Source organism: Saccopteryx bilineata, chromosome 4, assembly GCF_036850765.1.
Source record: "Saccopteryx bilineata isolate mSacBil1 chromosome 4, mSacBil1_pri_phased_curated, whole genome shotgun sequence".
Classification (NCBI taxonomy): Eukaryota; Metazoa; Chordata; class Mammalia; order Chiroptera; family Emballonuridae; genus Saccopteryx; species Saccopteryx bilineata.
Window position 1 is genome coordinate 165,655,283 of NC_089493.1, and position 23,713 is coordinate 165,678,995.

General features: G+C 49.2%; 1 protein-coding gene and 1 long non-coding RNA gene across 5 annotated transcripts in view; one reads left to right on the forward strand and one right to left on the reverse strand.

The window, feature by feature from the left end:
- LOC136333480 (uncharacterized) overlaps positions 1-4,882 on the forward strand; it is a 58,708-nt gene extending 53,826 nt beyond the window's left edge. The window contains exon 3 of the long non-coding RNA XR_010731044.1: positions 3,797-4,882. This is a non-coding gene — a long non-coding RNA (uncharacterized lncRNA). The remainder of the gene's footprint in view (positions 1-3,796) is intronic.
- PFDN1 (prefoldin subunit 1) overlaps positions 2,298-23,713 on the reverse strand; it is a 97,902-nt gene continuing 76,486 nt past the window's right edge. For 3 of the 4 annotated variants that reach the window (XM_066272689.1, XM_066272688.1, XM_066272691.1), the window contains one exon: positions 17,850-18,786. In XM_066272689.1, coding sequence (XP_066128786.1) covers positions 18,703-18,786 — 84 coding nt within the window. In that variant the 3' untranslated portion in view covers positions 17,850-18,702. Of the gene's footprint in view, positions 2,558-17,849; positions 18,787-23,713 lie in introns of those variants that run through there. The other variant, XM_066272690.1, reaches the window with a different exon arrangement.

Consider the following 23,713-nt stretch of genomic DNA (forward strand, 5'->3'; position numbering starts at 1 on the left):
GGACCCATGTGATCTGTGAACACTCTAAGTGGCCAAGGAGAAAGTGCTGTAGGAAGGAGCCCAGATGCTTTTGAGCAAAGGAGTGACATGATGGGCGGTTAAGTTTAGAACAATGGGAGTGTGCTGCATGAGGAGGCAGGCAACCGACATGTGAAAGCCCCCTTCTGGTTGATTGTGCACATGCCGTGTAGCCCTCCTCGTGCAGTTGCCTCCTCTATGAAATGGGACCACAGTGTGGTCTCTGCCTGGGAATGTGCAGGCACACAGACTTCAGCCTGAAATGATGAAAAGAATGATGCGGGCTGGGGCTAGGAGCAGCAGGCAGGTGCTTGGGCTGAGGAGGCTTTGGTCTCATGTCCTCTGCCCAGAGGCAGAGCAGAAATGTGAGGGGGACAGCTTCCTGACAAAGAAGACGATGAGCCCAGTGAGTGTTGCTGGTGTCAAGAGAAGAGCAAGAGGTGGAGTGGGTGCTACCTTCCCGGTTAGGTGAACAGACACTGGAGTTCCTGACACAGTACTCTGGGGTGACAGGCAGGCAGCGGTGGCGAGCAGCAGCATGGGCCCCAAAAGAGGGGTCCCAAAGACCACTGAATCCTCAGGGGTTTGCAGAGGCAGAGGCTGACTGCATCTGCTCACTTGCTGCCCTCTCTCTCCGGGCCTGGGCTTCGGTGGGCTCCTACCTAAGCCCAAGGGGAGGAGGTGAAGAGGACGGGGTTTGTCTGGTAAATTTTGAATGCTGTCGGCTGGTGTTGCTGGAAGGGGGCCATGAAAGAGGAACCCCAGCAGTGGGCTGTTTGGGACCTGGCATGTCAGGGGGTGTGCCTGCCTCCTGGGGCTCAGCCTTAGGAACCGCGCCAGTGCAGGGGCGCTCTGGTCTGAGCTGGAGGGAGGAATGCCATTTGATATATTGCTGCTCCCCAGTGTTTGCCCAGGGTGGAAAGTCAGCAGAGCCTGAGGGAGGTGTCAGAACTTCATTGCGGACATCTGATAGGTGGGACTCTGGTCACAGGGGCCAGACCAGGCCCTGAGAGGAGCAAGAATAACTGGAAACACAGATGAGATGGAGTTGGGCCAAAGGTGTTGAAAAACTCAGTTTTTCAACCACTGGTCCACAGACCAATGCTGGCCCACCAGAAATTTTGTGCTGGTCTGAGAGTTAACCACCCTGATGTTGTATGAAGACCAGTTCGCCGTACTGGAGGTTGAAAACCACTGGTCTAGGCAACAGTGACATGCCCGCGGGCTGCATGCAGCCCCCTGAGGCCATTTATCTGGCCCCCCACCGCACTTCTGGAAGGGCCACCTCTTTCATTGCTGGTCAGTGAGAGGAGCACTGTATGTGCCGACCCTCCAACGGTCTGAGGGACAGTGAACTGGCCCTCTGTGTAAAAAGTTTGGGGATCCCTGGACATGAGGAAGGTAGTCCAGGAATGAGGCCAGTGCCACCAGGGAGCCCAAGTCGGGCAATGCCCGCTGTCCCAAAAGGCCATGGAGCTAGTACTTGTGGCAGAGGCCAGAAGAGGTCCAAGGTGTGCAGAACCGGACAGTCCCTCCCCCCTGCCAATAGGACTCCAGCAGTGACAGTAGAGGAGCAGCTTTGAGTGTGGCTCTGGAATCAGACAAGCCTGGATTTGAGAAAAATGTAAAATGCAAAGTAAAAGTTTCTGGCCCTCTCCACACTCTGAACTCTAAGTTTCTTGTATCCTTTCAGATACTTGTGCATGGATATGTGTGTTTATATGTATGTCCTTTTCATTATGCAAATCAAAGCATGCTATATAGCTTGCTTTTATCCTTTGCTTAATTTTTTTGGCAACATGGGAGAACCACTTAGTTTTGTTTTGTTTTTAAGATTTTATTTAAGGCCCTGACCGGTTGGCTCAGTAGTAGAGCGTCGGCCTGGTGTGCAGAAATCCCGGGTTCGATTCCCGGCCAGGGCACACAGGAGAAGCGCCCATCTGCTTCTCCACCCTTCTCCCTCTCCTTCCTCTCTGTCTCTCTCTTCCCCTCCCGCAGCGAGGCTCCATTGGAGCAAAGATGGCCCGGGCGCTGGGGATGGCTCCTTGGCCTCTGCCCCAGGCGCTAGAGTGGCTCTGGTCGCGGCAGAGCGACGCCCTGGAGGGGCAGAGCATCGCCCCCTGGTGGGCAGAGCGTCACCCCCTGGTGGGCGTGCCGGGTGGATCCCGGTCAGGCGCATGGGGGAGTCTGTCTGACTGTCTCTCCCCGTTTCTAGCTTCAGAAAAATACAATAAATAAATAAATAAATAAATAAAAAGATTTTATTTATATTGCCTGACCGGTGGTGGCGCAGTGGATAGAGCATCGGACTGGGATGCGGAGGACCCAGGTTCAAGACCCTGAGGTCGCCAGCTTGAGCGCGGGCTCATCTGATTTGAGCAAAGCTCACCAGCTTGAGCTCAAGGTCACTGGCTCGAGCAAAGGGTTACTCGGTCTGCTGTAGCCCCACGGCACATATGAGAAAGCAGTCAATGTACAACTAAGGTGTCGCAACAAAAAACTGATGATTGATGCTTCTCATCTCTCTCCATTCCTGTCTCTAAAAAAAAAAAAAAAAAAAAAAAATTTATTAAGCCTGACCAGGCGGTGGTGCAGTGGATAGCATATCAACCTGGGACTCTGAGAACCCTGGTTTGAAACTCCGAAGTAGCCGGTTGAGTGCAGGCTCGCCAGCTTGAGTGTGGGATCATAGACGTGACCCCATAGTCAGTCACTGGCTTGAGCCCAAGGTCACTGGCTTGAGCAAGGGGTCACTGGCTCAGCTATAGTCCCCCCCCCCCATCAAGGCACATATGAGAAAGCAATCAGTGAACAACTAAGGTGCTGCAACTATGATGCTTATCTCTCTTCCTTCCTGTCTGTCCCTCTTTCTCTCTCACTCTTGTTAAAAAAAGGGGGGGGGGGTTATTTATCAATTTTTAGAGAGGAGAAGAGAGAAATAGGCAGAGGAGGAGCAGGAAGCATCAACTTGTAGTTGCTTATCTCATATGTGCCTTGACCAGACAAGTTGGGGTTCCAAACTAGAAACTTCAGCATTCCAGGTCAATGATTTATCCACTGCACCACCACAGGCAAAGCCCACCTAATTCATTTTAATAGCTGTTTTGTATTCTATGACCTGGTAGGCACTGATTTAGCTAATCAGTGTCCAGTGGACAGACACTGACATTATTGCTAGTTTGGGCTTTGGATACAGCAGCAATAACAGTGTACACTGGGAGAATTATTTTGTAGAAAAACCCTAGATACATATTTTCTGGGTCAAAGTTGTATGTACCCCCACCCCAATTCTCTTTCAAAAGTGTTCCACCAGTTCACACTCTGCAAACAGTGTTGAGAATCATACATGGTGATAGTAACACAGCGCTGTTGTGAGGATTAAATGAGATAATGTGAAAAGCTTTCAGCCAGTGCCTGCCACATCAGGCCACAGGGCCTGGCTCACAGCACGGCCGGGGTCACTGGTTGCGCACCAAGAAAGGTGCTGGTTTGGGCTTGTCAGCTCAGGGAAGGTTAGGCAGTCTGACAGTTGCCGAGCGGATGGCATCTTTATTCACAATTCAGGAAATGGTGTGCCAGACCCTGGTGTGAGAATGGACAGTGAACCAGGTAGGTGTGGCTCCCACCCTGATGGAGCGGCAGTCTGGAGACAGCCAACATGGCTCCACAGAGTGTGTGCCCTGTGCTATCCGCACAATGCTGCTGCTCTATTCCCCCTGACCGGCTCTCTCTCTTCCCGCCCGCCCCCACCCCTCTTCTGCCCCTCCCCTACCCCCAGTGTACGTGGTGGATCAGGCAAGGAAGACGGACGACACTGGCTGTCAGGCAGCCTTGGCTGCATGCTGGGCCGCCCTCTGCTGCTGCTGCCTCCTGGACAACCTTGACTGAGCAGCCAAGACCCAAGTGCTCCCTCCAGGCATGCTGCCTCCTGTAACCGGAATAAACTAGTGCTGCACAATTTCCATGTTTTCTCTTGAAAAAGACCTAATCTGCAGACTTTAAAATTTTAGTACCTATGAGTGTGAAATGTTATCTCACGATTCCAATTTACCTCCCCTCATTACTGGTAACCTTGAACATAAAATAGAAAATTTTGGTGTCTTGCTTTTTCAAATCTTGAACTGCTTTTATATTTTCTTAGCCCATCTTTTTCTTACTGTTTGTTTTTCTTACTGATTCTGTAGGGAGTTTTAAAATAGTCTACATACTAATATTTGTCACTTTTATAGGTTTGCAAATATCTTCTCCGTCTCTTACTCTTTCTTATATTTTCTAGTATGAGTTTTAAAATTATATTTATCAATCTTTCCTTCATATTTTGTCTTAGTCTTTGAAAAATAATTTTCTATTCTAAGGTTATAAAGATAAGCCTGTATTCTAAAAATTTTTACATAGAATCTTTGGTCCACCCAAATTTATTTTTATTCTGGTATCAGATAAGGTTCTGGTTTTCTTTTCCCATTTTGACAGTTCCAACACCATGTACTGATTAGGTCATCCTTTACCCATTGATTTTGATAGAGACTCGTCATACCTAAGTTCCCACATGCAGCTGGGCTAGAACCAGAGTTTGGTATGCTAGGCACCTACCCCAGCCCCAGCACATGCCCATTTTTCTTCCTCAGAATTTTCTTGGCTGTTCTTGGCCTTTCACTCTTAAATCTGGACTTTAGGATGAGTGCATCCATTTCTATGGAAAGCCACCATGTTTGGCTTTAACTGGGGTGACATGTAATTTATGGAGTAATTGGGAAAAGAGGTGGCAAGTTTACGTGATTGTCCTCCCATCATGAACGGGGTATCCCTCCACTTATTTTGGTCTGCTTTTACATCCTCAATAAAGTCAGATAATTTTCTTCACAAAGCTTGTGCATATCTTTTGTTGGTTTTAAAATTGGATTTCTTCTGAGGTACATTATAGTTTTCATACTACTGTGAATGAATTGTTTTTGTAAATTATTGCCTTTTTGGTAAAAATTATTTCTTCACCCTAGTGGGGTCCCAGATTAGAAGATTCTAACCCAGTTTTATCACAGCATTGCTTTGGGGTGCTTTAAACTGGGAGGAGCAGTCCTTCAGTCTGGCCCTTGCATTCTCCCAGAGAAGAACCCCGTCTACCAGGACCCACATTCACTCAATAAATGCTGAACAGCTCTGGTGTACTAGGTGATGGACAGAAAACAGACCCCATCTCTGCCCTCATGGGGCTGACACTGTAGAGAAGGAACCAGATATTAAATAATCCCACAGGTAATAATTGACAATCTATTTTCCTATGAAGAGAAGATATATATTGCTAAGAAAACATAAAAGGGGGACCACCTTGCAGTCTGAAAGATAAATAAGTGATAACAGGCAAAATGGTTTTAGGAAGAGCAGGTGCAAAGGCCCAAAGGCAAGAGAGAACATGGCTATGAAAAACTAGAATTGGTGTGGCAGAGAGCAATTGGATGTTGGGGAGCAGATGAGAAACAGGCAGAAGCAAGACAAGGGGCTTATAACCCTAGTTTGGGACTGTTGTTTTTGTGCTAAGAGTGGTGGGAAGCCATTGGAGTATTTCAAACAAAGGAATGACATGATCAAATTTGCATTTTAAGAGATTCCTTTGGCTTCCATGTAGAGAATGGTTTGGAAGGGAGCTCAAGTTCACATGGTGATGATGGAGAGACATCAATGCATTTGAGACATCTGGAAGTAAAATCAACAGGACCTGATGGATTGGATATAGGGATTGAAGAAGGGAGTCAGGAATGACTCTGGGCTTCTGACAAAGTAGATGAAAGTGGTGGTATCTGGGGAGGCTGGGAACCAGGAAAAGGAACTATGTTTGGTTCAGAGGAGGAAAATCAGGTTGAGCTCCAAACATGGTAGGCTGAAGTGTCAAGGTGACTATGAGACATTCAAGTGGTGATGTCATGTAAGAATGTGTGTGTACACCTGGAGCTTGGAGGTGAGGTTGTGCTGGAGATGTAAATGCAGAAAGCACTGGCATACTGGTGGTAATTGTACTGTGGCAGTGAATGCGATCAAACTGGGTAGAAACATGGAGGGAAAAGAAAAGGGGGCATGTAGGGCTGAGCTTTAAGGAAAACAAGTGGACCTGTAGATGATGAACGTGCAACGGAGTCAGAGATGAAAAACCAGGAGAATGGGGCGTCCTAAAATGGCTAGAAGACTTTGTCTTAAGAAGGGAGTGATCAGTAGCATCAAGTGTTGCTGGGAGGTCAGGTCAGGTAAGAACTCAGAAATGTCTGTTGAACTTAGCCACACTATTACTGATGAGGGTGGACTTCTTGCCAGTGCCTATTCTGTGGAGGACACCAACAGAGGAAATATAGGACTACTAGCACCAGAGACTAGGCTCCTCAGGTCTGGAGGAAGGCAGACATTCTGTGGGCATGGAAGAGACAAGCCCAGGGGTACAAAGAACCAGCTGGGCATAATAAGCATGCAATAAAACCTCAAGTTCCAGAAAGGCCAGACACCAAGTAAGAGAGTCAGGCTGATGTCACTTAGCTTTGAACCTAGACAGAGAAGATATTGCTCAAGCAGAATATGTCCCCTGGGGTGGTTGTTGGAGGGTCCATCAGGATAACCAAGCATTTGACTATCTCCATGCTCTCGGGAAGCCCCGCTGAACAGCAACAGTATAGATCCTTTGTGCCTACCATTTCAGACTTACTGATAATTTTTCAATTTTTCTGTTTTCAAAAGAAACTACATTCTGCTCCAGTACAGGGAAACATACACTATGGAATTGCCCCGGGACCTGAGGAATACATTTGAAAGCCTTTGATCTTTACAGATTTTCCAGTATATTTGGCCAAGCCTAGGGAGATTTCAGCTGGATTTTCTTTTCCCAGGCTGTTTGGGTTTTGCCCTCTAATATCCTTCTGGGATACTGCCTCACAAGTGAAATCAGTGAGTAACTGCTGGTGTGTTGTTAACATCTGGAGGGTTCTTTATTGCTGGGTCATTTCCACTTTTTGGCAATTATAAATTTTTAGGTCTTTCTGTAAACGTAATTTTCATCTTTAAGGGGAATAGAATACCCAGGAGTGGAATTTCTGGATATGATCAAGTGTGTGTTTAAGAAAATGCTACTGATTTCCAGAGTGGCTGTCCCATTTTGTATTCCCATCAGTAATGAATGAGTTCTAATTGCTCTGTTGATATATTAATATTTTCCCATTTTAGCCTTTCTCGTAAGTGTAAGAGTGGTATCTCATTGTGGTTCTAACTTCCATTTTTAAACGCCTAATGATGATGTCATGTACTTACCTGCCCTCCTTATAGTCTCTTTGGTGAAGTGTCTGCTCAAGGCTTTTTGCCCACTTTTATTTTTTTATTTTTTATTTATTTAAATATTTTATTTTTATTGAATCCAGAGAGAGGAAGGGGGGTAAGGGGGAGACAGAAGCATCGATCTGTTTCTGTATGTACCCCGGCCAAGGACTGAACCAGCCACCTCTGCATTTTAGGACAATGCTCCAGCCAAGCGAGCCATCCAGCCAGAGCTATTTTTATTTCTTTTAAGTGAGAAGAGGGGAGATAGTGAGATAGATTCCCACATATTTTTCCCACTTTTAAGTTGAATTGTTCTCTTACCGTAGAGTTTTGAGTCTTTATTAATACTCTAGCTACAAATCCTTTATTAGCAACTGTCCCCTTAAGTGTCTTCCACAGAGCCAGTTTTAAATTTTGATTGTCTGACTTTTTCTTTTTTTAAATTTTGCCTGACCAGGCAGTGGCGCACTGGATAGAGCACCAGACTGGGACACGGAGGACCCAGGTTTGAGACCCGGGGTTGCCAGCTTGAGCCCAGGGTCGCTGGCTCGAGCAAGGGGTCATTCAGTCTGCTGTACTCCCCCCCCCCCCCCCGTCAAGGCATATATGAGAAAGCAATCAATGAACAACTAAGGAAGCACAATGAAGAACTGATGTTTCTCATCTCTCTCCCTTCTTGTCTGTCTGCCCCTCTCTCTGTCCCTGTCGCCAAAAAAAAAAAAAAAAGGGGAGAGAGAGCAACAACAGAAACCTCGGTCTGTCCCTGTATGCACCCTGACTGGGGACCAAACCAGGCAGCCTTTGCGTATTGGGACGATGCTCTAACCAACTGAGCTATCCGGCCAGGGCCTTTTCTTCTTTACTAGAGAATGCTCTTGTGTTAGGTCTGAGAACCCTTTGCCTAACCCAGGTCATGAAGATTGTTTTCTTTTAAAAGTTTCAGTTTTGTGTTTTACATTTAAATCTATGATCCCCCTTGGGTTTTTATGTAAATTGTGAGATTTAAGATGGTTGAGGTTTATTAGTTTTTGGTATGCCACTTTTTCACAGCACTTGAAGACTGCCCTTTCTCCATTGAATTACTTTTGTGTGTCTGTCAAATATCAGTTGATCATGTTTATGTGGGCCTGTTGTCTCTGTTTCATTTCTTTGATTTGTGTGTCTGTCCCTTCCCAGTACCACACTTGTCTTGATTGTAGCTTTATATTAAATCTTACTTAAAATAAGGTAGCAGGATTCCTCCAGCTTCTTTTTCAAAATTATTCTACTTCTCTTGCCTTTCCATAAGTTTTAGAATCAGTTTACAGAAACTACTGGTGGAATCTGATTAGAATTGGATTAAATCTAGATCATTATGGGGCCTGATGGGTTGCCGTTCAAATACACCATAACCTCTGACGCAAGAAAGCGTGCTCCTTCCTTCCTATGCTGTGTTGTGATTACTCCTGAGTTCAAGGCCCAGCTTATGACTGACAACACTGGTGTCTTTTGAAGTTTAGCAGTAAATGAGCTGTGGTCTATGTCACATTGGGTAGGAACAGCTGTGGAAAGATAACTAGCATGATGAGGGGCTTGTCAGCCAGACCAGGCTCTGGGTCAAGTAAGCCACCATCATTCACAGCCTTGGTTTTCATGAGTCTCAGTTCTGAGCAGTTTGTGAGCAAAATCATGATAGTTTGCCAGCCATTAGCGGAATCTCCCTGCCCTGGGGTCATAGAACTGTTGTGTTATGGGCATGATCAGATTTTGTTCCTCTGGATTTTCCTTGATTTCTTCTGCCTGGCATAGCCCCACTCATACTTGTTTCTTCAAAAACTGCATTAGAAATATATTCGTGATACAATGAATTGCTTCCTTCCTTCTGCTGTCGTAATGTAACCCATGACATTTGGGCTCCTCATATTTGTTGACACCACTCTCTCCTTTGATCCCTTTTTAAAAATTTTTTATTTTTTTAGTGAAAGAGACAGAGGGACAGACAGACAGAAAGGGAGAGAAATGTGAAGCATCAATTCTTTGTTGTGGCACCTTAGTTGTTCATTGATTGCTTTCCCATGTGTCTTAACTGGGAGCCTACAGCCAAGCTACTGAGCCCATGCTCAAGCCAGCGATCTTGGGGTTTCAAACCTGGGCCCTCTGTGTCCCAGGCTGACGCTCTATCCACTGCACCACCACTTGGTCAAGCCCCTGTGATCCTTATAGTGATACCTTCCCCAGCTCACGCCCAAGGTTTCTCTCGTCTGTCTGATACAGCCTTCCAACAGAGCAGTGGGGTGCCTGGGAAGTGCCTGTTCTTGTGTTCTCACCCTGTGCCCTCCTGCCCATTACTGCCCACCACCCCGTCTCTTGGCTGACATCAGGATAAAAGAACTGTTTTCTACTCTATAAACAAGATACAGGGGCTCTTTTAAGGCTCTTCTCTTCCCCTCTGGGTATATGAGATTATTCACTGACATCTTGTGCAACACAAGTGGGCTGTCACCCTAGTAAACCATTCAATTTACCTTTTGGTGGCTTCTGTCACCAGTATGAGAGGCTCTTGATTATCTCCTCAGATTTACAAAAAAACCTAAAATTATCTGTAAGTCTTTCATTTTATAAACTCATCTGGACAGACCCATCCCACCCCCAAGGTCTGGGGGGTGCGGGTCCCTGTACCCTCGGGCCTGGGTGCGTGCTACCCGGCTAGCATCATGAGTGTAGATCTGAGTCGGAGCGCCTGGCACCTCAGGTCCTTAGCTCTTGGACATGAGCAGTGGACTGTATCAGATGATGGATACATTTGAAAGGTACTGTATGATCTCACTAAGCATCCCCATGATGAAACTTTCCTGTTTGTAAACTAAGATCTTTGTCCTTTTCTTTTTCTTTTTCTTAGCAAGAAAGGGATGGAGACAGGGAGATGAAAAGCACTTATCTCCCTGTCACTTTAGTGACACTTTAGTTCACTGATTCTCATTTGACTTACTACCCGTCTCTGTCATTTTCCCATGTTCTATCATTCAGCAGCTTCTACAACTATCTTTCCTTTCTACAGAGGAGGAAGTGGAGGCTCCAAGAAGTTAACTTACCCAGGGTCACCCAGCAATGAACAGAGCCAGGCCCTCAGCTAGGGTCTGCCCACCTCCCAAGTTTGTAGCAGGGATGTGGACTGGTTTTGACCTTTTTTGTTGGTACTAGCGTGTGTGGTGGTGGGGGGGTGTATTTTCTCTGTGATTTAAGTGGGGTGAGTTCCACTTTCCTGCCTGCAGAATAGCATGGTCTCTCCTGAACAGTGTCTTTGGGTGGCTGCCAGTACTGCACTAAGTGTTACACGAGGAACGTGCACTGTGCGTTCTGACACACTTGCTCAGGCTCCTCGGTGACCTCCTTGTCTCCTGCATCTCCATCTGAGAGGTGAGAGTGTGGGGGGAGGAGGAAGAGGATGGTCTTTTCACCTTAATATTCCATGAGCATAGACAGAAAATACCGTCAGCTCCTTTACCCCATTTCTGCGTTTTCTTTTCCTAGACAAAAAAAAAACAGACTGGAGAGAAAGCTGCCTCTTTAAAGACACCATCTAGTCCTCAGAAAATTCAGTCCCTTTCCTGAGTCAATTAACAAGGCCACCAGTCTTGATGGAATTTCTGAGATGCAGCTGTGAGCTGATCACACACAATTAGCTTTCTTCTTTTTTTCAAGGCATAAGAAAAATACCTTACTCTTCAGTTTTAGTCTTTTAAGTATGTACATTCCTTCTGACTTGACTATTCTGTGTTTCATGTCCTGTTCTTCCTATGTTGTCTTAATGATCGTCACAGACAGTTTTGGGCAGTTTCTTCCGTAGGATGTCATCACATTGTGACTTCTGGTTATTAAGTCCTCCCTCGTTTTATGCCAGGCCCTAGGTCAAGCATTTTATATTCTCTCGTTTTTGTCATAAAAATGTAGGCTCTTAGGCATGACTTTTTCCAATTTTCTTTATATATGTTTATTTTATTGATTTTAGAGGGAAAAGAAGAGAGAGACAGGAATGTTGATCTGTTCCTGTATGTGCCCTGACCAGAAATCAAACTGGCAACCTCTCCACTTCTGGCTGACACTTTAACCAACCAAGCTACTGGCCAGGGCTACTTTTTCCCATTGTTCAAGTGAGAAGACTGTGGCACAGGGAAGCTGTGACTTGTTTAGGGTCACACAGCCTATTGGTGGCCATGTCAGGATTGGAACTTGGGCAGTGCCCCTCCAGAGCCCACCTACATAGCTACTGTCCTTCAACAATGAAGCAACCCAAAGGGTGGGTGGCGAGGAAAGTGTAAGTAGAGCTCTTTTGGGGGAGGGGCAAACCCCCTCTCCTCCCCAGCCCCCAGTGGTGCCTTGTTCTGAGCCAGCAAACACACCCACTCGCCTGCCTAGAGACTGCGAGTGGCTGCCAGGACAGACCTGACATTCCCTCGTCTCCCAGTTGGTTCCGAGCTAATGGGCACTGACCCCCTGGGGACATCTCTGGAGCACAGCAAGGCCTAGATCTTGCCCTCCTGCATAGAAAGGCCTTTTACTCTCCAGCCAGCCAGGCTGCTGTCTGATGTGAAGTGAGCCTCCTCTTGGTGTGGAGAGCACTAGTCCAGGACTTGGTGACAAGCCAGGACCTGCCTTTGATTACCAGGTGACCTCAGTCAAGTCACTTTCCTCTTTTGAGCTGCACCCTCCTCTTACTAACAAATGACTGGCCATCATGATCCCGGGTCGTTTCAGCTGCAGCTCTGTCATCCACGGTATTGCAGCTGTTCCCGGCCCCCCACCTGTCCTAGTTGCCCCAGTAGGTCTGGCCCACAGACAGGGCCCCAGGAGGTGATGGTGCAGTCCTGCTTACCAGCTGGCTCGGTGTCAGTGCTCCCAGGTCTACTCTTCACAGGGCCGAATGGGGTGGACAGGGCAAAAGCACAAGCTGGCCTGTGACTGAGCCCAGGGTGGGCCTGGCCCCTCCCTCCTGGATGCTTTGCGGGAGACAGACCTGGGGTTCCCTAGACTCTGACCAGTCTCTTCAGGTTATTTGGTCAGCAACTGCCGTCTCTCATAGGGTGATGGCAGCTGCACTTCTGGAGATGGAAGAACAGGGACCCACACACAGGTCAACAATCCACATGAACACTTAACACTGGAGTGACGGCAGGCAGCATGACTGACCAGCTGGGTGGCGGTCAGTGATGTGCAGCTCCCAGACTGTTCTACCTTGAAGTGGGTATCTTGGAACACTGAAGTGAGAGAGGGACAGAGCTGGGAGACATGCTGACTCACAGCTTCACAGAAGAGACAGTAAGGCCAGAGCTGAAGCTACAGGAGGAGGCATGAGAAGCAGGGCAGGCAGAGATCCAGGAGGCGTGGGGAAGGCCCCCAAGCTTAGCAGGCACAGGCAGCCGCTGCTGCAGAACCTGGGCTAAGGCTGTGCCAACACTGCCAGCCCCGTGTCCCACCTCCCTGGAGAACATGGATAGTGGAAGATACTCCTAATCTCTCCTGCTCTTAACCCTCAGCCTCCAGTGAAAACTATACACCCTCGATCGCCTCTGCGATTCCTGGCCACCCCTTCCCCATCTTGCTCCCCCCAGCACACTGACCTGGTGCTCATGGGCTCGCACAGGTGGCCTGGCCGCACTGCTGCAGGGCCACTCTCACCAGTGCACCTCCTGTGCAAAGTAACAAGTGGTCTCACCACACACACACATCAAAGGAAAGAAGTGAATCCTCAGCAAGTTGTGTGCACTCCCCTCTGCCCTGCGTGGAAAGGACAGGATCCATCCTGTAGCTACCTTGAGATTTTCCTTATTCCTAAAATGCTTACAGATTTCTCTCCTTCCCTGCGTCTTGGTCTGAGAAGGAGGGCTGTTCCGCATCCGCTGACACCTCTGGAAGGCTGGCTGGGCATCTTCTGTTTGCTTAAGGGCAACTGACATGAGTTCAGGCTACAGGCCTGCTGCCTCTGGGAAGCTGTCATTCCCACTGAGGGCATTTCTGAGAAGGTGCCGGGGCTGTAGTGGTCTTAGCAACTGAGGAGCAGCCCTGGGTGCCATCACTGGTCAGGGCCACAAGAGGCCAAGGTGTGGCTTTCGCGTTCCTGGAGCAAGAAGGCCCCAGATAAAGAACTCTGTGGGAGGCCCGTCTTTTTGTTTGCTTCTCCTTATTAGCCATCCTGGGTTGGGACTACTACAGGTACATTCACAAATGGATGGGCCTGGGCCTGATAAGGCTCAGTTACCACCAGCACTTGATTAATCATTTAAAAAGTCTGAGCCGAGTATGTAGCGGTTTCAGATTTCAGGAAGGAGCTGACTGAGGAGCCTTCAGCTGAAAAGGCCTCTGCTCACATTTCTTGAGAGTTATCTCTGCATGGCCCCCCTGTGGCCTGGACTCCACCTGCCTATGGCCTGTCCAGAACCAGGTTTTGTGAATGCACCCTGGGGTGCACAATACAGTAGTCCTAAAACTTGGTGCTGCTGGGCTAGGTGGCTGTGGGCTGGTGACCTTGTAGAAGACCTGGGCTTGATGCACAAACAGTTGGGCACAGAGGCAGGAGGGGAAGTGGGAGCCTCTGCTGGACACTACTCTGCACCCAGGACTTGCTGGGTCTTTCTGACCTAGTCTAGGCCTTTGGGTCACAACTGTATGCTCATGCACCCTTCCCCCCTCTGTTCCACTTGCATTCACATGGCAAAGCCCCGTTAGGCCCCACCCTGGGCTGAGAACACTGAAGGTGGGTGCCAAGGGGCTGTTTGGGGGCAGCCAAGACAAGACGGTGAAGGGTTTCCCTGGATCTGAGCTCCACTCAACCGCAGTTTTCTGGGAATGGAGAATCCCCTGTCCCTTCTTGCCTAGGGCAGGGCACAGGCTGCTGGTTGAATAGGGTGGTCTTGGCTACTCAGACACTAGACAGGGAATGGGAAAGTTAGCCTTTTGGCTGATGTGTATGTAAACTGACCACAAGGGGGCACTTGATCTCCGAGGAGGAGCAGTGGTCGCCAGCTGGGTGGTGTCAGGGCAGACTGAAGCCATGCAATTCAGCATAGCAGGCACCCTCTGGGGTGCAGTGCCTCAGACCCCCCATGTAGGTAAGGCATCTAGGAGTATACAACTATAAAATGCACCATTTCTGGGGCCGGTAGTGGTGCTGTGAGGAACTGTGAGGCCTTCCTCAGAGCAAGTCACTCTTACTCCACTCCTGCCGTCCCCCCATGCACTCTCCCATCGCCCCTCATCCTGACAGCCCTGTCCTCAGCTAACGAAAAGGAAAAAATCCTCAGGGCTTTGGAAGACTTGGTGCTCCAGGAAATAAGGGATTCGGGTCTCAAAGGTACGTACAGCGCCGACCACCCTATCAAGGCGGACGCAGCCCTCCGGTCAGAAGTCCTTTGTCCCACAGCCAGACTGACACCTCTGTGGGCCCATCTGGGAGCAGCGAGCTCCAAGTGCCCATCACCCAGGCTTCAGGGTATGCCGTGTGAAATACGCCCTGGCAGGGACAAACTGAACTACAGGAGAAAGTGACAGAGGAAGAGAGACTGGGACATTTGTTTCCCTGACTCGGCTGCCTGGGGTTCAGTGGTTCTGACAGAGGGAAGTGGTGAGGAGACAGGGTTGGGAGGCTCAGCGGGACTGTGCGTGAAAGGCCCTTGGCGCGAGTCAGGCCCATGTGGGACCCGCTATAAATGGTGGCTTAAGAGACAGGACCTTTCACATGGCAACCCAGCCCTGGGCTGGGTCTCAGGCCTGGGTCAAGCAGGCTACTTCTAGAGCCGGCAGGGGAGGGGGCCTTTCCAGCAGTGGCAGCAGAGCCAGCGCTCTGGTGGGAGACTACAGGAAGGGCTTATGCAAGGGTTCCGCAGCCAGCTGTGCCCTCGGTTTCCCTGTCCAGAACTGCCCATACAGAATCAGGGGACTTTGGGGACTTGGGCCCATCTTCTGGGCAGATGGCAGGTGACGCCTTGCTTGGGGCTTTCCTCCTGTGGTGATCCTAGCGTCTGAAGTGCCCAGGCCTTCAGTGCATAGGGTGGGCTCTGGCTGGGGGAAGAGATGACTGTCTGGAGCCTGTTCATTCCTGGACCCTTTTCTACCCCAGCTGGGCCTGAGTTTGGGTCCTGCCCCTGGCTGGCCACGTGGGTTTGAAGAAGAGACTTAATCTCTTCAAGCCTAGAGTCCCTCACCTGTGAAACAGGAATGATGGTAATACCCATCTCGAGGTTACTCTTAGGACTAAATCTGGTAATATAGCTCACCAGGCCTAAGAATAAACAGGTTGTCGTCTTCGACTAGACTTTCCTCTTGGTGGGTACTTTGCTTGTGTTGCTGAGTGGGGCCACATAGCAGCGGACTGAGATTAAACGTGTGCCCTGGAGAGAAGGGAAAGGGACGCCTCTGGAGGGCAGGACCAGGGAAAGCTCAGTACTAGCTGGGCGTGTTCCAGCTACTACACCAGGCTCCAGAGGGAGGAAGTTACCGAGGAGGAGGTATAAAAATAGATGTGCAAAAAGAGAACTGACAGACTGTGCAAGGGCTGGTTTAACTTATAAGATTCACGTATTCACAAACTTCCAAAAAGTTTAAAGTCCTCACTGCTAAAAGCGGCCACAGATTCTCTGAGGCCAGGGTTGACCATCGCCATTTTAAGGATGTCCTTACGGGAAGAGGCTAATGTCAGCTGCAAGTCAGCTGACAAGTAAGGGTGGCCCTATGGATTTATTTTGCACTCAAATCTCTTAACAGAGTACTTAGTCCTGACAGGACTCAGATTTCCAGCTCCTTCCTGAGAAAAGGGAGTGAAGTGTGCCGGGCTCCTGCCTGCTTTGCTGCTCTGAGAGCTGGCGGTGGGGGCCATCCTGACACTGTGTACTGCCCAGGTGTGAAAAACTAAGACCCTTGGTTATTCTTTTAATGATTCAAACCCCTTTCTAGGAGATTTTGGTTACTCGCACGCTTGGGAGAGAGCTTAACTGCTTCTGAAGAAAACTCCTCCCAGGCTGTGCAGGGAACGGAGCCTAGTGCTTGTCAGTGTATAAAGCAAGCTGGGTTAGCCAACACTGCCAGAGAGTAATGGACATTTCTTATCACAGCTCTGGCTGCCTAGGTGCGAGGCAGCTGTAATAGGTTGCCTAGTGCTTGTTCCTGTAGGGATGTGTCCTGAGGAGGGGAAGGAGCTCAGACAGCCTCCTCCAGTCATCATCACAACAGCACAAGCAGAAAGGCCGGGCTGCTCCCGTGTTCTGGGAGGCATGGGTTCCATAGGGCCCAGGGTCGTGCCAGGTTCAGTCTAACTGTCTCGCCTCTCTCCACTCCAGTGTATGTGGTGGAAGACCAAAGAAGGGATGACTTGGGCCCATCCACCTGCCTCACGGCCTGCTGGACTGCTCTCTGTTGTTGCTGTCTCTGGGACATGCTCACCTGACCAGACCAGCCTGCTGTCCTGCCAGTGCTGCAGCCACCTCCGAAAGGTGTGCCTGCCCCCCATCTCTTCTGATTGCTGAAACGACTAGCTCTGCAGACACTTCTGCCTTCAACACAGCGGGATTCTAGATTAGCGGGCGCTGCTGTTTAATTCAGTGACTCTATCTTTCTAATGTTCAAAATCCATTTCCTGTTGGCCTTTCACAAATGTGCTAAATGACTTTACTTCTATTTTTTTTGGCCAAAGCCTTAGTTATGAAATATATATTTATAATTTTAAAATTATACATTCAAGGTAGTGGCATAATGTAACACCACTGAATGATTTCTCTGCTAACATCCTGTATGTTTCAATAAATTTGTGTAAACCTCAACTGTCTGAATTATTCCAGATAAAATTGAAGCCCTGTGTATCGCAGCTAGTGGCCCCTGTCCAGTATGAGGTGAGGGGCCTATTTACCTTTTCATTCTGGCTGCTAGATTTCTTAGGAAAGTGGGTCCCAAGGCTGGGAGGCCTTGGGGCAGGTAATGGGGCCCTTGTGGAGTTAGTATTCTTCCCCTAGTCTCAAGATGGGGTTATCAATAAGCCATATCTGCATTTACCCAGAGCTAGGAAAGGGCCACTTGGTAACTGTGGGCTCTGTTGCCCACAGGGCAGGGAGATCAGGAGCCCACAGGCAGGGTGGGCTAGACCCAAAGAATTTTTTTCCTGCAATCCCTTCCCAACACCCACCCACCCCCTTGTCACACGTACAAGAGAGAAGAGCTGTCACAATTCACACCAGGCAGTCGGGCCGCCCATCTCAGCTTTGGCCACAGGGTGGCGCCGAACTGCCATAGCAGCAAGTCAGCTTCCCTGCCTGGGGCAGTCGGGGCCTGACTGCGGAGTCTGTCTGCCTGCCCCACCTTCCCTCTGAGCAGTGATGTGCTTATAAATATTTAACTAGCAGCTCTCTCTCTTCCCAAACAAAAACCCACAATTCTGTAGCACCTGATTTCCATGGTGTCAACAGCCCCACCACGGCTGATTTCAAGCTACGAGGATGTCCTGGAGTTGGGCAGAGAAACATGGAGTGCACTGTTAACCTCAAAAACACAGATCATGGGCAGATTTAGTTATTAGGAAGGGATATGTTTTGAATATTAACTTTATTCTTTAATAACTTAATTGTAAAGTTACATCATTTAATTTTTAATAATAGTTGTTGCACAACTGGCTTGCAACAAAATTCCTAAAAATTGAGTGACTGGCTATCCTGAGCCAGAGTCACCAGCTCCAGCACACCAAGGGGACGGTCCTGGAGGTGCTGGTTTATTACTAAATTTCCTTCTGGAATGTTTGGGACGAAGCAGGAAAGGAATCTTGAGGCAGACTGCCACCAGGGATCTGCTGTCCCACTCTAATTCAGTTGTACCCTGGTCTCCTTTCCCATTGGTCTGCATGTTCCATGGAGGCTGGGAACCTGAGGGGCTTACTGGAAGGATGAGAAAGGGAAAACGAAGAGGGGGAGGCTTCAATGCAGAAGGATGAGGGCCAGAGCCCCAGGGGGGGACAGGGCGGAGCTCAGGAAGGGCTCGCTTCTGCCTCTGTTCTCATTCTTTGGCTCAAGAAAAGCAGGCTTAGCAATGTGGCACAGATGCCTTTTATTAATCTGACCAGCATGACTAGCAGGGGGTGTGGGCAGAGCTCCCCAATCTGTCCTGGCTCCCTTCTTCTGGGACTTCACGACTTCCCTCCAGGGGAGAGCAGTGTCTTAGGCAGGGTGGTAACAGAGCCAAGATAAAAAACACAGGACTTAAATTTGAAAGGGGCTCAGGGCGATGTAGAAAACACAGGTTACCAGACATCCCAATAAAACGTCCATCTGGGTAAAGCAGAGGCCACTTCCCCACATGGCCCTGTGTCCTTGCCAGGGATGGGAGGGGTCAGGAGGAAGCCTAGTCTGACAGGCCTGGCAGGGAAAAGCTTCCCCCAGAGGCTTCCTACTGTGCCCTTCGTGCCATCAGCATTTCCCGGATGTTGTCCTCGGCTTCCTTCACACTGCGCTCCAGATAGGATTTTTTCTGCTGTAATAGGAGAAACAAGGATTAGGTGAATGGGCCGGGTTGCCACATGTGACTTTATGCCCAATGGTCACAGCCTCTCTGTGACCAGTGACCGACTTTCAGGAGCATATTGTCAACTGGGTGCCAGGTACACACACCTGCTCCCCTCACCCTACACACAGGGAGGAGTTCACTTGATACAGAAAGCAGAGTGCTCTGCAAGACAGTGGCTCTTTCCCCAGAAGGAAGTGGACTCTAAAAACAGGTGTCTGGGTACATGAAGTTGTACCAAGCAGACAAAGGCCAGGAAATTCCAGGAAAAAACTCTGGCCCCGCAGCAAACTCTGCAACGTTTTCCACGGCCATGGCCAGGTCCTGTAGCCGCCACTGCCGATCGGACAGTGTGCCCTCTGCTCTGTCCAGCAAGATGACAGGCTTCATGAGTCCTAAAAAGCTGTATCACGTCTCACCAAGGCAGATGAGTCAGGATGAAATCTGCTTTTCTAATGAAACTGCTGCCTGCCAGGAATCCAAGACAGTGACACACTGAGGAAAACAGACCTCTGGAAGTTTACCTCCTTCCCATCTGAGTCCTCAATTAAACATCTCAACTTAGACAAAGAACTTGACTTTCAGAAGCCACATCTGGACCAGGACTATAGAAGATGAGTCAAAGGAAATATTGTCTGCACATTATTTGCCCTGCAGTCACCTCAGAAGTATGGTGGCTTCATCACTGGTTCCTGCCCTGAGAACATAGTTGTGGCTCCATTCCCGCTTAATGGACATGACCTGAAGGCTCCCTTTTTGAGAACACTCATCCCATACAAGGATGCACGTGGCTGAGCCACACAGGAGCCAGGAGTGCAGAGCCCTGGCCCAGGCGCCCAAGTGCAGCCAGTGCCGTCTCAAACCCACCCTCACACGAGCATCTGTGGTTTCACGCTGACCACTCAAATGCCCAGAAGATCTGGGCTAAGGCTAGGGTAGAGGGCAGGGGAGCAGCCTGGTCTGACAGGCCTGGCAGGGAAATGTCAATGAATGCCCGTATGGCTCAAGGCCTATACCAACATACCTCTCTACGTATCCCTGCCTCTAACTTCTCCACTTGGCCCAGATACTCATTCAATGATAGAGACTTTTCCTCGTAGGTGCCAAATGCTGTGGCATCCACAAATCTTCATCAGTTTTGTGTGAACCCCCAATTCCTGTTCGTCTTCAAACTTTCTGAAGACAAGAAACAGCCATATCTCTTTACTCATTCTCCCAAGTGTCCGACTTGTACACGAGTCCTTGCAAACAGGAGCACCATAAAGACTCATAGTGACCAGAATTTGTTGGTCACAAATGTATGTTATTGCTACAGAATTTCATTTAATCACATTGCTATACCCGATATAATCCTATCATTGTGATATCAGAGTGAGAATTTCAGCATCCTTCAATAAACAACTCTTAGACTGTACTTGAGATTATAAGAGGGAAATGCTTATAACATCCAACAATAGAGCACTGAAGAATGCACTTGTCCAGGTGTTGTGCAGAAAGGGGGCAGCAGCCGGACAGTGAGTGCCACATAGCGTCGGCCCCGTGGGGCCCTACGGAACAGGCCTGCACTCCTACAGCAGTCAGCTCCGGCCCAGGAGACTGCATCGGTCTCTGCCACCTTGCTACCCCCGCTGGCAAAACCACACACTTGGAATATCAGCAAAAACTTCTACTTATTGCCCAGGCTTCTGGACAAATTCAGTATCAACTCAGACCAAATTCATATCAACATCAAAGTAATTCTTATTTTCAAGTCTTCATTCTATAATGTCTATTCCTTCTGTCTTCCACGTCCAGTTACACGAGTTTTTCATGATTTTACCACTGCATATCATGATGTCTTCCAGTTTCAAAAAATAATGCAAAATGAACTTGTCTATTTTTAAATCTTCAGTTTAAAATTGCTAGACACAAAACTTTTTCATCTCAAGAGATGGGTGTATGGCCAGTGGCCAGGGCCACCACCATCACAGCAACCTGGCCCATGCAGGTTTGCATTGGATTCTGACAGACGGTAATGAAACAGAGCCACGAACTGGTGGGCCATTATCTTTAATCCTAGCTTGCACCCGGCGGGTAAGTAAAAACACTGGGCTCCAAAACCCACTCATTCAGTGCTCACAAACCTACTGACTTATCCGAGTTTCCTAGAATCAAAGGTTTCTAGCTCACTAGCCTCATTCTCCTTTGTTCCCCATCTCCTTCTCTCTACACAAACTCTGCACTAACTGGCTTCTCTTTCAACATCTGCCATCTTGGCTGCCTCTCCTCTATTCCACGTGGCCTCTCTCTGCTCTCCTCTCTGCTCTCTCCTCTAATGCTAATCTCAGGAATCCAGAGAGCAAGCTCCTGGTCTGCCCCACTTTATAGTGCAGAAATCAAACCTTTAATCCAATATACAAAATAGGGAAGTCTCTAACAGGGGTCTCCAAACTTTTTACACAGGGGGCCAGTTCACTGTCCCTCAGACCATTGGAGGGCTGCCAAATACAGTGGTCCTCTCACTGACCACCAATGAAAGAGGTGCCCCTTCCAGAAGTGCAGTGGGGGTGGATAAATGGCCTCAGGAGGCCGCATTGCGGCCCGCGGGCCGTAGTTTGGGGACGCCTGCTCTAATACAAAGTCACTTATCTGAGGCATGATGGAATTGCACCACCCCACATCAAAAAGGGTGGGAAAGGCTTAGTCCTAAAACCAAGCCCCAGGCCCTGGCCGGTTGGCTCAGTGGTAGAGCGTCGGCCTGGCGTGCAGAAGTCCCGGGTTCGATTCCCGGCCAGGGCACACAGGAGAGGCGCCCATCTGCTTCTCCACCCCTCCCCCTCTCCTGCCTCTCTGTCTCTCTCTTCCCCTCCTGCAGCCGAGGCTCCATTGGAGCAAAGATGGCCCGGGCGCTGGGGATGGCTCCTTGGCCTCTGCCCCAGGCGCTAGAGTGGCTCTGGTTGCGGCAGAGCGCACCCTGGAGGGGCAGAGCATCGCCCCCTGGTGGGCAGAGTGTCGCCCCCTGGTATCCACCTGGCATGCCGGGTGGATCCTGGTCGGGTGCATGCGGGAGTCTATCTGTCTCCCTGTTTCTAGCTTCGGAAAAATACAAAAAAAAATAAACAACAACAACAAAAAAAAACCCAAGCCCCAGGCTACAAGGATCCTGCCTGCCCACAGCCCACCCCCAACACACATTAATATCATCTGGGCGACAGGCTTCCATGTGGGCAGCGCCATCTTTAACAAAGTGAGCATAATATATTATATTTTATCTGCCCAACAATCCACCCCTATGCTCACTTTACTACCCACAATCTACATCACCGCATCCCTGTGCAAGGAAATTAGGCATATTACACAAATTACAACATGACAAATCATACAATTTCAACAATCAAAAAGGTACACTTCACCAGTCTGAGCACTTTGCCAAAAGCGCAAAATGTCCTCAGCCTTCTTTCTAGCCATGGGAAAAGCTTCCCGGGGCAGAGGAAGGGCCTCTAGCAAAGCCGCCATCATGGTATTTCACAAGGTCCAAAATCCGTAAGTCCATCCAACAAAGGAGCCAGTGCTCACCCCGGTTGTAGTCCAGGAAATCAGTCCACGCACATGGGGCCTCAGCCACCCTTCTCATCCCTGCCGTCCTGGCAGGTCTTACACTGTCACAAAGAGGAGCACATGGCAATGCAGTCAGCATTTCCATCTCTGCTCCGGACAGCATGATGGCAGCCACCCCTATGTCCCAAAATTGCAGACCTACCAGGGGCGTAGTAGGTACTCCTTGCTGCTGGGCTCTCACCTTCTAGAGACTGAGGATTTCAACTCCAGCCCAATTCTCCTCATCCTCCAAAGAGGAACTGAAAACACCAGCTCCCGCTGCTGGGCATGAGCCCCGGGCTGCCACCGCCTTCTGCTCTGCAGACCTTGCAGCTCCGGGCCCGGCCTCAGCCTCAGCCTCAGCCCCGGTCTCCTGTTGCTGCTGGCTCTCCACAACATCCAGGGCAAGCTGCAACTCACGAACCTGTGCTTCCTTCTCCAGCGTCTGCTCCATTTTCAAACGAATCTTGTGTACCTGGTTGGCCTCCTCCGGTGCTTGCTTCAGCTCCAGGGTCAGCATCTGTTTCTCCCATGTTTGCTCCAGCTCCTTCCACTGCTCGGTTTGCAGGTCCTGGACAACCTCTTCCACAGAGCTCTTGGTTTCCTCACACATGGTTGTAAAAGTCAGCCAGCCTATGGCCCCCAAAAGGACAGCCATGGGGAACCATAACAGCAGCCAGTCCTCTACTCCACTGCTCAAAGGTGGTGGTGGCTCCATACCAATCTCCGAATCCTGCCACAGACTACGCCAAATGTAAAGCCAGTAGCCCCGGCCACCATCACAGCTGCCTGGCCCATGCAGGTTTGCATTAGATTCAAACAGATGGTAATGAAACAATGGAGCCAAGAACTGATGGGCTTTAATTCTAGCTTGCATCCGGCAGGCAAGTAAAACACACACTGGGCTCCAAAACCCACTCATTCAGTGCTCACAAAGCTACTGACTTATCCAAGTTTCCTAGAATCAAAGGTCTCTAGCTCACTAGCCTCATTCTCCTTTGTTCCCCATCTCCTCTCTACACAAACTCTGCACTAACTGGCTTCTCTTTCAACATCCGCCATCTTGGCTGCCTCTCCTCTCCTCCACATGGCCTTACTCTGCTCTCTGCTCTAATGCTAATCTCAGGAACCAAGAGAGAGAGCAAGCTCCTGGTCTGCCCCACTTAATAGTGCAGAAATCAAAACCTTTAATCCAATATACAAAATAGGGAAATCTCTAATAAAAATTCACTTATCTGAGGCAGGATGGAATTGTACCACCCCACATCAAAAAGGGTGGGAAAGGCTTAATCCTAAAACCAAATCCCAGGCTACATGGATC